The sequence below is a fragment of the Colletotrichum tamarilloi genome (assembly GCF_030869305.1).
Source record: "Colletotrichum tamarilloi strain Tom-12 chromosome Unknown Scaffold_114.1, whole genome shotgun sequence".
Classification (NCBI taxonomy): domain Eukaryota; kingdom Fungi; phylum Ascomycota; class Sordariomycetes; order Glomerellales; family Glomerellaceae; genus Colletotrichum; species Colletotrichum tamarilloi.
Genome location: NW_026849497.1, coordinates 27,202 through 42,205, shown reverse-complemented (window position 1 = coordinate 42,205; position 15,004 = coordinate 27,202). Strand labels below are relative to the sequence as shown.

The 15,004-nt window shown below is 52.7% G+C and overlaps 7 protein-coding genes across 7 annotated transcripts; 4 read left to right on the top strand and 3 right to left on the bottom strand.

The window, feature by feature from the left end:
- Positions 1 to 781: 781 nt before the first annotated feature.
- Positions 782 to 3,716, top strand: CTAM01_14139 (glycosyltransferase family 28 domain-containing protein; the record flags this gene model as incomplete). Its single annotated transcript, XM_060530140.1, has 3 exons — positions 782 to 1,656; positions 1,718 to 3,429; positions 3,526 to 3,716. 3 exons carry the CDS (start codon positions 782 to 784, stop codon positions 3,714 to 3,716), a joined length of 2,778 nt encoding a protein of 925 aa, XP_060375277.1.
- Positions 3,717 to 4,519: 803 nt separating this feature from the next.
- Positions 4,520 to 7,279, top strand: CTAM01_14138 (uncharacterized protein; the record flags this gene model as incomplete). Its single annotated transcript, XM_060530139.1, has 2 exons — positions 4,520 to 6,319; positions 6,371 to 7,279. The coding sequence occupies 2 exons, from the start codon at positions 4,520 to 4,522 to the stop codon at positions 7,277 to 7,279; spliced, it is 2,709 nt and encodes a 902-aa protein (XP_060375276.1).
- Positions 7,280 to 7,708: 429 nt separating this feature from the next.
- On the bottom strand, positions 7,709 to 8,260 carry CTAM01_14137 (uncharacterized protein; the record flags this gene model as incomplete). Its single annotated transcript, XM_060530138.1, has 1 exon — positions 7,709 to 8,260. One exon carries the CDS (start codon positions 8,258 to 8,260, stop codon positions 7,709 to 7,711), a length of 552 nt encoding a protein of 183 aa, XP_060375275.1.
- A 782-nt stretch (positions 8,261 to 9,042) lies between these two features.
- CTAM01_14136 (uncharacterized protein) lies at positions 9,043 to 10,261 on the top strand (the record flags this gene model as incomplete). Its single annotated transcript, XM_060530137.1, has 4 exons — positions 9,043 to 9,081; positions 9,370 to 9,418; positions 9,489 to 9,769; positions 9,830 to 10,261. 4 exons carry the CDS (start codon positions 9,043 to 9,045, stop codon positions 10,259 to 10,261), a joined length of 801 nt encoding a protein of 266 aa, XP_060375274.1.
- An 84-nt stretch (positions 10,262 to 10,345) lies between these two features.
- Positions 10,346 to 10,900, bottom strand: CTAM01_14135 (uncharacterized protein; the record flags this gene model as incomplete). Its single annotated transcript, XM_060530136.1, has 1 exon — positions 10,346 to 10,900. The coding sequence occupies one exon, from the start codon at positions 10,898 to 10,900 to the stop codon at positions 10,346 to 10,348; it is 555 nt and encodes a 184-aa protein (XP_060375273.1).
- A 1,234-nt stretch (positions 10,901 to 12,134) lies between these two features.
- Positions 12,135 to 12,972, top strand: CTAM01_14134 (GDSL-like Lipase/Acylhydrolase; the record flags this gene model as incomplete). Its single annotated transcript, XM_060530135.1, has 2 exons — positions 12,135 to 12,557; positions 12,613 to 12,972. The coding sequence occupies 2 exons, from the start codon at positions 12,135 to 12,137 to the stop codon at positions 12,970 to 12,972; spliced, it is 783 nt and encodes a 260-aa protein (XP_060375272.1).
- A 237-nt stretch (positions 12,973 to 13,209) lies between these two features.
- CTAM01_14133 (uncharacterized protein) lies at positions 13,210 to 14,828 on the bottom strand (the record flags this gene model as incomplete). Its single annotated transcript, XM_060530134.1, has 5 exons — positions 13,210 to 13,406; positions 13,466 to 13,892; positions 13,954 to 14,256; positions 14,321 to 14,479; positions 14,538 to 14,828. The coding sequence occupies 5 exons, from the start codon at positions 14,826 to 14,828 to the stop codon at positions 13,210 to 13,212; spliced, it is 1,377 nt and encodes a 458-aa protein (XP_060375271.1).
- Between the last annotated feature and the right edge of the window lie 176 nt (positions 14,829 to 15,004).

Sequence of the window (15,004 nt, the reverse complement as noted above, 5' to 3'; positions counted from 1 at the left end):
GGGGGGGATAATGGCAATTCCCTTGGACCCCAGAAAGAACATTGAACGGAACCGGGATCTCTGAAACTCGAATGGCATTTGTTCCATTCTGCCTCGCCCCCAATGGAACCAGATGAATGCGCGTAACAGGCCACCAGGCCCGCCACTATACGCGCGACTACAGTACCACCAAGGGGCCTAAACGGGCAGCCAGAGATGCCCAGAGCTGCCAGATAAGAGAGAAAATGTGACAGAAAGGCGAGACCGAGAGGACCACCACGGCACGAGAAAAACAGAGTTCCACAGAAAAAGGGCGAGCCAAGGGGGCTAACTGCAAACGGCGTAAACCTAAAGTCCCATTCGTAAATCTGCATGGTAACCTCATTTCCATTCGACGCTAATCTGCAAAAGAACAGCCCCTCTATGACGTTTTAGGGATAAACAACGCCGATGAAAGCAGCGGGCAATGGGGGATTTCTGCCGTTCTGGTGGCACTGAGTGGGTGGGAAGTCTCGGAGAGCGGGAATGACACACGTGATTGTTCCCCGAGTCAGCGGCAGTGCGGCAAGAGATGGAATTTGCTAGTTCATCTCAAGCCTTCAGAGCTCGTACAAACTCATATATGCTTACATGGGCTCGTTCCTCATCTCATCGGACGTCGCATTAGAAGGTCTGGACTGATCAAAGCATCGACTCCGTTTGGGAACTGGATCCATCCATCACATAACCAGCCCAGCTCACTGGGGTCCGGTCTGGGGAGGGCTCCATTGAGTTGAAGCCGTCTTTTTCCTCTTTCTCCAATATGGCAGCACTCACACGCGTAAAGTCAAAGGGACTGGGCCACATTGCGTTGGGGGACGGCGGTCGCTCAGAGACGGCCACATCCGGCAACGTCGGCAACGATGGACGCGTCAGAGTGAGATTTCACGAGAATCCGCAAAAGCTTGCCCACTGGCTTCGCGATTTTGAAGGGGCATTCAGACCGCACTCTGGCGACTACGATGAAGAATTCGAACAGGCCCGGCTACGGCGACGCAGCAGCGTCATCCTGCAGAATTTGCAGCAGCACCCGCCGTCAAAGAGCCCGCGGCTCAACATAGCGATACACATTGTCGGATCCCGCGGCGATGTTCAGCCATTCATCCCCATTGCGCAGCTCCTCATGAAAGAGCCCTACGGCCATCGAGTTCGCATCTGCACGCATCCCGTTTTCAAGGACTTTGTAGAGTCCAATGGCGTCGAATTCTTCAGCATCGGCGGCGACCCGGAAGCGCTCATGGCTTACATGGTTAAGAACCCCGGACTGCTTCCCAGCCGAGAGAGCGTCAAGGCTGGAGATATCAAGCAGCGCAGGAAAGAGATGGCTGAGATTATCAATGGCGCGTGGAGGAGTTGTATAGAGGCAGGAGATGGCATGGGCGAACGAACGACAGCTGCCACGGTGTTGAATGCTGATGATCTTTTTGTCGCTGATGCGATCATCGCTAACCCCCCGTCGATGGCTCACATTCACTGCGCCGAGAAGCTCGGTATCCCACTTCACATGGTCTTCACGATGCCGTGGTGCCCAACACAAGCGTTTCATCACCCGCTGGCCTCGATGAGTTATGGTGAGGCCGACACGAGCGCCGCCAACTATTTGTCGTTTATTATGATGGAACTCTTGACGTGGCAAGGGTCAGTCACTCATTCTCACCCAGTCTATGAAGCCTTTCACTCGTCACTGACATGCAACTAGACTTGGCGACTTGATCAATAAGTTCCGCACTCAGACGCTAGGCCTTGATCATATAAGTCCCTTGTGGGGATGCCAACTCCTCCCCAGACTTCGTGTCCCATACACCTTTCTCTGGTCCGAGTCTCTTATCCCCAAACCCGCCGACTGGGACTCCCACATCAACATCACCAGCTTCTCCTTTCTCCCTCTCGCCGACAAGTACACGCCCCCCGCAGACCTCACCGCCTTCCTCGAGGCCGGCCCACCACCAATCTACATCGGCTTCGGCTCCATCGTCGTCGACGACCCCAAAGCTCTCACCCAACTCATCTTCAAAGCCGTCGAACAGGCCGGGGTCCGCGCTATCGTCTCCAAGGGCTGGGGTGGTGTCGGTGGCGGCGACGACGTCCCGGACAACGTCTATCTCATCGGCAACTGCCCGCACGACTGGCTCTTCAAGCGCGTCTCGGCTGTAGTGCACCATGGCGGCGCCGGCACGTCCGCGGCAGGAATTGCATGCGGACGCCCTACTGTCGTGGTCCCCTTCTTTGGAGATCAGCCTTTCTGGGGCCAGATGATCGCCCGTGCCGGCGCTGGCCCGGCTCCCGTGCCCTTCAAGGAGATGACGGCCGAGACACTGGCTGCTAGCATCACCTTTGCGCTCAAGCCCGAGGTCCAGGTGGCGGTGCAGCAGATGGCTGAGCGGATCGCGGAAGAGGACGGCGCGGGGGACACCGCGAGGGATATTCAGGAACGACTGGCTCTCGACACGATGCGATGCGATATTTGCCCAGAGAGACTAGCCAACTGGCGACACAGAAAGACGGGCGCGCACTTGAGTAACTTCGCGGTCGGGTGCCTCGTCGATAAGGGGTACATGAAGCCCCACGATTTCAAGCTGTTGAAGCACAAGCACTGGTATGTCGACGAGGGCGCCGAACACCCTCTTATCGGCCTTGTAGCCGCGGTATCGGGCTTCTTCACGAATATCGGCGTGGCGACGTCGGATTACTCACACCGGCTGAAGCACCCGCCCCAAGCCGCCCAAAACCGGATGCACGCGGTCGACCTCGAAGCGCAGCGCCCTATGCATGAGAAGCAGCCTGAAGAGGAGAGCAACACGACGCGCGAACCCTCGGCAGAACCTAGCGAGGAACCAGACGTCCAGCCGGGCCAAGAGGGCAAGACAGAGGACGGGGAAGATGGCCATCTAAAGCGCGTAGCAAAGGCGCACAGCATGACCCCGAAGCAGATGAACGCCATCGCCATGAAGATGGCGACCAAGTCCCTCCAGTGCGCCGACCCGGCCGTCGAAATCGCCATGATGGACGCCAACAACGTCGACGAACGCGGTAGACGCAAGTCCTCCGTGGCGACTCTCGTCAAGAAACGGAACAGGCCGACGGAGATCGCGCGCGCGACGGGGCGGTACGGTATTGAGCTTGTCAAGGCTGGTCTCAAAGCGCCGGTGGCAGTGTGCTACAATGTCGCCAACGGGTTTCACAACTACCCTTCTTACGGGTTCATCGGACACGAGGTGCGGCGGCGGGATCAGATTACCGGTCTCGGGAGCGGTCTGCGGACGTCGGGCAAGGAATTTGTTTTGGGAACGTGGGAGGCGTTTAGCGGTGTTGTCATGAAGCCGTACGATGGGGCCAAGAGGGAGGGAGTCAAGGGGTTCGGGAAGGGTATTTATCAGGCTGGTCGCGGGTTTACGTTCAATCTCTTTGCTGGTAAGTCTATCGCGTGTTGATCTGGACCCTTTTCCCACCCAACCGTTAGAACGAAGTACCGTTACTCTGATGAAAGGGACGCTAACAGCCGCGCAGCTATTTTTGGTCTCCCTGGATACACCTTAAAGGGCATAGAAAAGGAATTCTCAAAACACAGGCTTACGGCGCTCAAAGCCGAGGTACTGCTTATTCGATTACGACAGGGTATCGATGATTTCAGGAGGTCAACGGAAGCGGAGAGGAACGAGGTAATAGAGCGGTGGAAGACGTTCTTGTCAGGTCAATGACGAACCTGACCGCACACATGTATACCCAAAATTTCTTTTGTTGTACAACTCTACATTCTAGCATCGGTTTCTCATTGTAATATAGTAGCTAATCATCAGGCATCATATTCGATGTCGGCCATTTGCGTTCTCCGCATTCTACTATCTATAAGCTACAATGCCTTGACAAGCTGTAGCGAAAGTCACGACTCAGAAGACACTAAGCCTGCTACCCCACAAGACACGTCCATCTACGCAACTTTCGTGTACATTTGACGAAGTCGTGCCATGAAACTAATATCTCAACTCCTTCATGACAAACTGATAATCCGAGTCGACTAGAAGGTCAGATGCAACGATGATGTGTCGAAGCCACCGGATCTTAGCTCGGCCACGACGGAAGGCTAACGTGAGGGGCTGGCAAAACACCGGCGATTCTTCAAGTCTCAAAGATCCCATTTTGGACTTTGGAGGCTTTACTTCGGAGTAGAGAGGATATCTGATTGGTGATTCTCTCAATAGTGCGGAGCGCCCCTCTTCTGCCCAGGATCAAGCTCCAGAAAAGCGGCCATCCACACCTCATCACCAGACAAACCTCAGACAACTCGTCGGTCTCTGCTTGTCCGTTCGTCACATCATCACACCGATGACTTCTATTCGAGTGGTTGAAATATGGTGCCGTGGCACCTGCGGTCGATCGCAAGACATCACTTAGAACAAATTCTCAAGACTCTTCTCTCTATAGCCAAGCAACTTAACTCACTCCTAGCCTCCAATCACATCTACAGCTTTATGAACCGAGTCTGAGACGCAGACATACTCCAATGGCAGGACTTCGCGTGGTTGACGTACGCGTCGATCATTATCGACAGCCATACACACTCGGTATTCACGTGGAACGTCCTCAGATCTCTTGGCGCTTCAGTGACGCCCCCTCGAGATTCAACCTTGGCAGTTGGGAAGTCAAGATACAGAAGCCTGATGGCTCTCATTCGGTCATAAGTGCCCCGTCCGATAGCCACGGGATCAGCTCATCGTCAGCCGAATGGCCCGAAGACATCGTTATACAGTCACGACAAACGTACTCGATAGAGATCAGAGCCAAGGACGAAAACGCAACTGACTTCTCGCCATGGAGCGCACCATTCTCTTTTGAGACTGGTCTTTTAGTCCGCAGCGACTGGACTGGCAATCTGATCTCAGCGCCGTGGGCGGAAGATAGCAAGAACAGCCCGCAACCGGAGGACTTGTTCCGAAAAGTCTTTGAAGCGAAGAGCAAAGTGCGCTCTGCACGACTTTACGCTACGGCCCAGGGTGTCTACGAAGCCGAGATCAACGGCCAGAGAGTTGGCGATTACTTCTTGGCCCCTGGTTGGACGGCATACGACGGGAGGCTACAGTACCAGACTTACGATGTCACGGCACACATTGCATCGAATGCGTCGAATTGCATCGGTATACGCTTAGCCGAAGGATGGTTTAATGGTCGTATTGGCTTCGAGGGTGGCAAACGAAGTATTTGGGGCACCCGCACTGCGGCTCTTGCACAGCTTGAGATCACCTATGAGGATGGCTCCATTGAGATCGTAGTTACCGATGTTAGCTGGACGACTACCCGAGGGCCCGTCAAGCTCGCAGAGATATACGACGGCGAAAAGTACGATGCTACTGCGGAAATTCCGGGGTGGTCACGCAGTGATTCGCCTGCCGGGACATGGGAAACCGTCCAAGTGCTTCCCCAGCTCCCGGAAACGACAGACCTCATCTGCGGCTACGGAGAACCGGTCAAGAGACTTGAATATGTGAAGCCATTGGAATTGATCACGACCCCTTCGGGCAAGTCAATCTTGGACTTCGGCCAGAACCTGGTCGGATTCATCCGCATCAACAACGTCAAAGGTCAACGAGGGAGCATAATCACTCTACTGCACGCGGAAGTCCTAGAGAAAGAGGAATTAGGGACCAGACCTTTGCGAGACTGCAAGGCCGAGGATGTCTATACTCTCAAAGGCGACGATAGCGGCGAAACATGGGAGCCGCGCTTCAGCTTCCACGGCTTCCGTTACGTCCAAGTCGAGGGCTGGCCTTCCACCGCCCCAGATCTCAAAGACGCGATTGAGGCCTGCGTGTGTCACACGGATATGGAAGAGGTCGGTCACTTTTCGTGCTCCGACAACGACTTGAACAAGCTCTACAGCAACGTTCGGTGGTCGATGCGCGGCAACTTCCTGTCCGTGCCGACTGATTGCCCCCAAAGAGATGAGCGCCTGGGGTGGACGGGCGACTTGGCGTTGTTCGCGCCCACTGCCACCTTCATCTACAACTGCTTTGGCATTCTGAAGAACTGGCTGGCCGATGTTGCCCATGATCAAAAGGCTCTGGACGGCGTCCCTCCAATGGTGTGCCCGAACGTGCTCATCGGGCAGAAGAACTGGAGCAAGATTGGCGCCAACGCGATTTGGCATGATGTCGTGATACTTGCCCCGTGGGCACTTTACGAAGAGTCTGCCGATCTTGGTATCTTGAGACATCAATACGAGTCCATGAAGACTTGGATTGATGTGATTCCCCGGAACAAGACCGGTTCTACCCATTTATGGGATTTCGGCCTGTTCCAGCTTGGTGTAGGTTAAAGAGAGTGTACGGAGGGCGAATGTTTTTACTGACATTTCTAGGACTGGCTTGACCCCAACGCCCCTCCCGATGAGCCAATGAAGGCTGTGACCGATCCGCCTCTGGTCGCCAACGCCTTTCTCGTCAGGTCTCTTGACCTCATCACCAAGATTGCCGCGCTCTTGTCACAACCTCAAGACGCCGAACGCTATCAGAACGAAGCCGATGCCGCCCGTCGGGAGTTCCAGGACGAGTACGTCAGCAGCAACGGACGTCTCACGTCAGACTCGCAGACGGCATACGCCCTCGCCATCTGCTTCAATCTCATTTTGGAAAATCAGGCAGCCAGAGCAGGGAGTCGGCTCGCAGAGATTGTCCGCCGAAACGGCTTCAGGATCGGCACCGGGTTCGCTGGGACACCGTACATCTGCGAAGCTCTTACTCGGACTGGTCATAGCGATGTAGCCTATGCGATGCTCCTCAATCGCAAGTGTCCTTCCTGGCTGTACCCCGTCACCATGGGAGCGACTACGGTTTGGGAGCGCTGGGATAGTATGTTGCCCGATGGCACCATCAACCCTGGCGACATGACATCTTTCAATCACTACGCCTTTGGAGCGGTTGCCAAGTTCCTTGTGGAACGGCTTGCAGGCTTGCAACGCCTGGAGCCTGGGTGGAAGCGATCGAGAGCGGAGCCGATCCTGGGTGCAGAGTTTTCGAATGCTTCTGCCGAGCATGTCACGCCCTATGGAAAGGTTGCTTGCGCATGGAAGTTGGCTGACGAGGGAGAAGGGCGTCTGCGACTCAAGGTCGACGTGGTGGTGCCACCTCTCACTGAGATGGAAGTAGTTTTGCCGACCAAGGATGGCAAGAGGGTGGAGATGGTCGGGTCTGGTGAATGGACATTTGAGACTGAATATGAGCGCAAGTACGAATGGCCGGTCAAAGAATTGTCTCTGTTTCCGCAGTAGGGTCGTGGAATCAAGGACAGGGAGATTGTTGGAAGGAGATCCTAGGGGCTTTGGTAACTTAATTTCAACGACGTATCACTCATGAGCTCTGTGCTTATATTGGAGCGACGAGGATGACGAAGTGCACACGTGTACATCTAGAGCATGGATAATTGATATCGATGGTATACATTAACGAGCGTGGTAAAGTCAAGTGATTCGTAACTCGCAAGCCCTAGACCTGGTCCAGTCTTTCATCGCACGTAGCCGGCTATTTAGCCATGAAGGAAATATTTCGCTTTAAGTTTTGCCTTTCTTGTCCCCGCGATACCGCATAGCAGAGTTGGTGATCCTCATGTCGAGGTGTTGCTAGCAGATATCGGAGAACTCAAAACTCGCAGTGTCCCTGGCCGACCTCGCTTACTCTTCGCCAACCATCTCCTCGCCAGTCTAGTAGGTGTTGACGGCCTTGATCTTAATGGAGTCCTTTGCAAGCTGCTCGTATCCGGCCTCACGCTTCTCCTCGTCCCTCTTGTAGGTTCCGGCCGACTTGATAATGATGTTGGCCTTCGCCGCGTCGGCGTAGCTGGGCTCCCTCTTCTCCTCATCCCTCTTGTAAGTTCCAGCAGACTTGATAATAATGTTGGCCTTTGCGGCATCAGCGTAGCTAGGCTCACGCTTCTCCTCTTCGCCACGCTTGTAAGTGCTGACGGACTTGATGTAGATGGAGTCCTTGGCAAGGTCGGCGTAGTCGGCCTCAGGGGCACGCTTCTCCTCGTCTCTCTTGTAGGTACCAGCAGACTTGATGATGATGTTGGCCTTAGCGGCGTCGGCGTAGCTGGCTTCGCGCTTCTCTTCCTCTCCGCGCTTGTACGTGTTGACGGACTTAATGTAAATCGAGTCCTTGGCGAGGTCGGCGTAGTCGGCAGCCGGGGCGGCGACAGGAGCGGCGACGGCGCCGATAGCCTGGAGGGCGAGGACAGTGATGATGGACAGCTGCATGATTGAAGAGGACTTGGAACAATTGCGATAGTTTGGGAGATGGACGATTGGCAAAATTATTCAAGAAAGTCCTCGACCAAGTTCAAGTACGTTAAATACTACTCAGAAATTTAGACCTGCGATACGGTGGGAGAAATGTAACTCCCTTCTGGGATGACGAAAGGCTTGAGCCCATTGCGTCTTATCCGATCCTGCAGCTCTTGATTCCCCGGTACCCTTCTAGCGCTTCTCATCTATCTTCTGGCCAAACATGCGGGTTCGTAAGTCCTAGAAGGGAAGGTAGATAGAGACGGAGGTTGATGGGTAAGTTATGACCTATCAAGGCCGTCCTCTCAAGACTAGACACCTGCAACTAAGACAAATTGCCTTGGGGTTGACGGTTGCCTGGGAGCTCCCGAACCTTCTCTTCGCAAATCTAGCCATTCAAAGAGAGAGAAATCCAAGTAAGCGGGTAGGCCTTGGGCCAGGGATCCGATCCCACGGTGGCGGGGTTGCGCTTCTAAGTGTCACGCACACTCGGACTTCCACGATTAGGTATGCCCGATTTCTAGATATGCAACCCATCCCGCCGCTCTAAGTGGACGGGCTTGGCCGCAAAGCTTATGTCGACGTGGTCCACAATATGATGACCTGGGATTTTTGAAGCGGCTCCTATGCGGAAACTAGGCCTGAATAAGAAGCTCGAAACTTGAAGGATTGCACTATGCAGAAGCAGGCTGGCGAGAGTGTCATCGGCCCATACAAGGCGTAATAGTGCAAGCCTATTGCCACTTAGATTGCTGATGGCTGCGTGGGAGTTGGGCAGGTTTCCGAACGCGGTGGTAAGTGCGCTGGTGACTGCTGTTTTACGTTATGTCTAAACCCTTCTCGTTGTCGCCAACATCATCTACAGAACATTACCTGTTTCCCAAACATTGGTATCATTTGCAGAGATGTGGTGGAAACTGAAATCTTCGTATGAAAGTCTGCCACAATCAGAGGGCAAAGCAGGAGGAACATCAACTTCAGCGCCGTGGTTCACACATCGCTGGCCTCGATCAACAGTTTGGCTTGGCTTGACCAACCTGGTCACACTTGCTGTTCTAGTTTACAACCTCTCTCCAATTCAGTCTCGGGCCGACTTTTTACAAAAGTGCACTGAAAGCCTGTCGACGGTTTGTGAGTACTCCCCGATGAGTCTATTTTCCTCCCCTTCCCTCGAGCTCTGACTGATTGAGTTCCAATGAAGCGCCGGCATTTGAGGCGGTCAAATACAAAGCACCGGAGCATTATAACGCTGAGTTCAGGCAGACTAACAAATGGCGCGGTCCACCCGGGACACACTCGAACGATGTCGATATCGCATGGCACGAGATTGAACTTGGGGCTGGTGGCATCCGTGTCACAGCTGAGGAACTGAAATTGCTCAACATGACCGACTCAAAAGAGATGCCATTCCACAAAGTGCCCGATGAGCATGGAGGCGGTTACTTGGCAATGCTTGAAGTCTTTCATCTGCTCCACTGCTTGGTAGGTCCTTCGCCTATCTTCCATGAGTCATTATGCGGTGCTGACACTCAGGTATTTTAGAACTCTTTAAGAATGGGGCTTTTCTATAATTACGAGCACTACCAATTCTTGGACGAAGGTGTCCCTGATGAAAATATCTACAGCCACTTTGGTGAGTCTGATATTTCCCGGAAGCCAACGAGCGCGATCGAATCTGACGATACAGACCACTGCATCGACATGCTGAGGATGAACTTGCAATGCCAAGGAGATGTAACGCCCGCTTTGTTCGTTGATCCCCTAAACAACCCGAAACGACGAGATGCTCTACCCAACTGGTCTTCGATGCACACTTGCAGAGACTTCGATGCCATTCTGGACTGGAATAAGCACGGCCCACGGTCGGTGCGGTGGCGCGATGCCGGTCCCAATCCATCTTGGGATCCCAGTGTTGAGGGAGCCGAGCCGCCTTTTCCGCCAGAAGGAGAGAAGGAGGAGCACCACCACTCATAGTCGACTTCAATTAGGGGATAGTATCATCAATCCAGATGAGATCGGAAGCATGCGTTGTTTCTGACTATGTTTGAGCAGTTCCTTCTAAAGGTGGCCTTGTAGCACAGTTGAAGGAATTGTCAATGCCCGTTGTATAGACGAGGTTGTGTCTGCTCCTGGAACCTCATCCATCGCAATACTCCAGTCTTCTAGTCCCCTTTTCGAAAGTATTCGGAATGTGTCGAGATCTGCGAGGCCAGCAAGGGCATCGCTGTAGTGACGCCTAAAGGACTCTAAATCGTTGACTTCCACAACCAAGTGCTGAAACAGGCTCTTGTCGCTTCCCATCAGTTTCAGATCCCAAAACGAGGCTTGTATCGTATCAAGATCGAAATCAGCCCAGACATATCGCGGGTTCAGACCACCAGAGAATGCTTTGGCATACAGACCGATGTTGCGCGCTTCTCGACAAGTCTGCAGAATTGCGGGAACAGTATTTGGTGAACGGCAATAAATCAAGGTGGACTCGAGCGGTTGACGGCGATATTTCGCGGGTTCATCACAAGTGCGGACGACCAAAGTCCGCGGCTCTTTCGCAAGGTGCCATATGTGAATGCGTAGTTCGAATGGGAGCTCTGAGAATAAGTGAAAAGATGCCATTACCGAAGCTCTGAGGATTCTAACGTGGATTCAAGTGAAGCTTTGAAGATGATCTCACTCGGGCAAGTAAGACGGAAATGGGTCTGCAGATAATCGTTTGCCTATTTTCCAACACTGCATCAGAAAGTGCAGTGGTCCGATTTTGAGGTTTATTAAGATGCGTTCTTCTACAGAGTCTATTGAAACTCAACATTTCAAGTTTTACTCTCGAGGAAATCTTGCACCACGTCATTGCTTGCCTGAACGGGCATCGTGCAGGTGAGACATCTCAACAACCCCTATGAGGCTAGACGTTGTGTGTGCACATGCGAACATCCAATCCTGATAGCCAATTCTTGTCCGATAATAGTTTGGCCGAATTAGCATTTCACCTCTTTGAATAATAGCAAGCAAGGCTGAGGTCTGTCTCCAGTGGCCCTCGACAGGAGCACGAAGCATGCTGAGGCTGGAATAATGCGCCAAGTTGACTGCTTCGGTAGAGTTGATATAGAATTTGACGAAGGACGCTGTTCCCATTCTAGTGCGCATGACGTCAATGCTGAACATCAACAACAACCTCAATAAAGCCTTGTGGGCTTAAGATGCGTGGTTGCCAAGAGTTATCAATCGTCATCAACATCGGGGTCTACTACTCTCTAGGAACCACACCTTCATGTGCGAGTCGTGTATGGCGTCGCGACGAGATATATCAAAAATATCCCCTGGCACTTAAGTAAATCTTTGCACGTGGTCCGCGCAAGTCGGCCGAATGATGCCACGGAGCAGCCCGAGTGACAGGCGTGGACTCCCCCGCACTGTTACATGCCAAGCTTCCCGTTGCCCGAGGTCGTCCATATTCGCCATACGATCAGCGGAAGCAAGATCTCATCTCCGCAGCAATTGTGCCGCGCCCTGAGGTAAACCTTGACTATTCCAGGAGGTGCGCGAGACGTCAATATACAAAACCGAGAGTTATTGGTGGGATTGGCGTGGGGACATCGCGGCATTGGCGCCCTGCTTGGTGTCATCGCTTCTTTCGGCTCAGTCTCCGCCGAGATGCGACGATGCGACTTTCACAGTTTGTAAGAGAGGAAGATAGATTAAAGACTCATTTTCCATGGCTTTATATCAAGCTTTTTGGCCTAGTTGCGTAGACAGTTCTAGTCATTGCTATCATACTCGCGTCTCTTGATGTTGTTTCGCGTTTCCTAGCGAAATTCCCAGTCGTTCCAGTCCAAACACCAGAAGCTGCAAAATGAGAGTCAGTCAAGCTCTGTCTGTTGTCGCCACGGCGTTCACGACCGTTTCCGCTGTTCCGTTCAGTCCATTCAACGCACCTCAGATCCGCGATGCCAAGCCGCCCTACTTTCTCCTCACGGGCGATTCGACTGTTGCCATCGGCGGAGGTTGGGGAAACGGCTTCCTCTCATTTGTCGAGTCCCCGGCCGATGGAAAGAACTACGGCAAGAGTGGAGCGACGACTGTGTCGTTTCGGGCTCAGGGGATCTGGGACACCGTCATTGGCGAGGTTGAGGCGAACAAAGATGCGTTCAGCCCGATTGTCACGATTCAGTTCGGTCACAATGACCAAAAGGCAGCGGCAAACATCTCTGCCGACCAGTTCCAAGCGAATTTGGAGAAGCTAGCCAACGAGGTCACGGCTGCAGGCGGAACTCCTGTGAGTAAAACAGTAATAGGACTGCATCCAATAAACATATTAACATTCATCGCAGATTTTGATCACGTCACTAACACGCCGCACCTTCAGCGGCGGTAAGGTCATTCAGAACTTGGAAACTGAGCGCCTTAGAGCCATCGCCGCCGCGGAAGCCGTGGGCGCGACGTACCTCGACCTCAACACTGCCAGCACCAACTACATCAACGCCATCGGAAATGAGAACGGACACAAGTACGATCTTGCTTCGGGCGACTCTACACATCTAAACGCTGCTGGAGAGGTTGTCTTCGGTCGCCTTGTTGCAGACCTTCTTCTTGAGAAGCGGACCGATCTTACTGCTTACATCAGGGAGAACAAGGCTCTCAGCGACAAGATCAAGGCTGGAGAGTTTGCCACGGGTGATGAGACTGATTGAGTCTCGCGAGCATCTATGTTCAAGTAACAATCAGACCACCAAGTTTTGATGAAGGAATCCCTGCAGGTAGCCAAGCACGTGTATATACATGGAGAAAAGTGTCAAGTCTGGCTGGTACATACAAGTTAATGTTCGAATCTGTCTCACGCCTAGCGGAGTATTTTTTTTCTAGGAACACAAATCCAGTAAAATATGCCCAATGAAGATGACCCTATAGATACAGAACGTATCTGGAAGCTACAGCGGAATGGGTAATTGATGTGTTTGCCGCCAGCCTTCGCCGAGTCGAACGGTCAGGTATACTAGTCCGGCACAGATGAATTGTATCCCAGCTGACATCGTTGAAACCCAACCGACACCGATGGCTTCTATCAAAGGAAGGCACACCGCAGTTGCAAGACCAGCGCACATATATCGCATGAGGTAGTGGCTGGCTACGAACTTGTTAGTGTCAATGTTATACGTATGGCCCAAAAATACGCACATAACTTACCTGAAGCTTCCCCATTTTGATGTTGCATGACATCCAGAATGTAAGCATTCAAGCTTGGAAACGCAGCCAACTGTGCGATGCCTTGCAAAAACATGCAGATAACAGGAAGAGGGATGCCACCAAACTTCTTGTCCAACGTCCAACCGTACAGAACCATGGATCCTGGCAACATCAGGCCGAGGAAGACGAGACTGCTTCGAAGTCTGTCCTCCGGCAAGCGGATGCCGCGCTTCCGGATCCACGAGCTGACGGTGTAATCAGCCCATCGACCGCCAATCTGGCAGCCAATAACGTATCCCGCTCCAGGTGCAATGTATAGCAAACCCGATTGCAGTGGCGTAGTAAGATGAAACCTGGGATTGAGCACGTATCGAATAGGGGTGAGGAGAGAGTACATGTTCCAAACCAAAGACGAGGAAGCGAGGCACTGATATGTTAGCGGCTTTGCAGCAGTATCTGTGGGCTTAGCTACAATGGGGCGACCTTACAATGAGAAGCATATTTCTATTCCCGTAGATCTTAACCACTCTGACTGGGTTTCCCCATTGCCAAAGCTTCCTGCATTTCTCCAATGGCCTGAGCCCTGTTAATTCGCTCTCGCGAGACTGATGCAGAGTCTCAGGGAGGCAGAAGAAAACGAGAACAAGTGCAGTGGCAGCAAGTGAAGCTTGGATCCAGAAGATGACGCGCCATGAAGTGAATGTGACGACTATGCCACCGAGAAGCGGTCCAAAAGCCGGACCGACGGTGGTGCCACTCAAGAACCAGCCTAGAGAAGTTGCTCGCTCAGTCTGCAGTCCTAGTGAGTAAACCCAGTCACATATCTCGAGCAGCGTTTCGTATAGATTATCTTACGGGATGATAAATGTCAGAAATGCAGCTGGATCCAAGTATGAGGAAGGAAGTTCCCTGAAATGCCGTGAAGGCCCTGAATAGGAAGAATAGCTCTAGTTGAGGCGCCAAAGCCGTGCCAAGCGTGAAGACGAGAAATAGTGTGATGCTGTAGAGATAGGCCTATGACTCAATTAGAAGATTCTAATGTAAGGTACCTGATCATGAACTCGGAACATACAGAGCGACGGCCGAAAATGTCGGCCCAAGGTCCCCAGATCAATGACGAAAGGCCCATGAACGCAAGGTAAACCGCATTACTGATGCTGATTACATTCGCTGTTGTGTGGTAAGTTTCAACTATCTCTGGGACAGCCGCCAAAACGCATGTCGTTGAAGCCTGAGCGAGGAAGCCGCAACATGCAGCGATGGCGGTGATGGTGCGCTTCTGCAAGGGTCTGAAGCGAGAGTAAACAGATACTTGAACGCGACTTTGGCCCTCGAGGGGTGCTTCTGGATTAACTGATGCCATTTCCGACAGGCTTTCGACGGCAAAATGCTGTGCTCGTAAGGAAATATTGAAATACGACCTGTGAACCCAATTCTAGAGCTTTCATGTAGTTGATGATTTGTCGCGATAAATGCTGTTTAGCTCAATTGAAAAGCAAGCCGATGTCGGGTGATACAGAGGGACTCATTCCAGGCTCG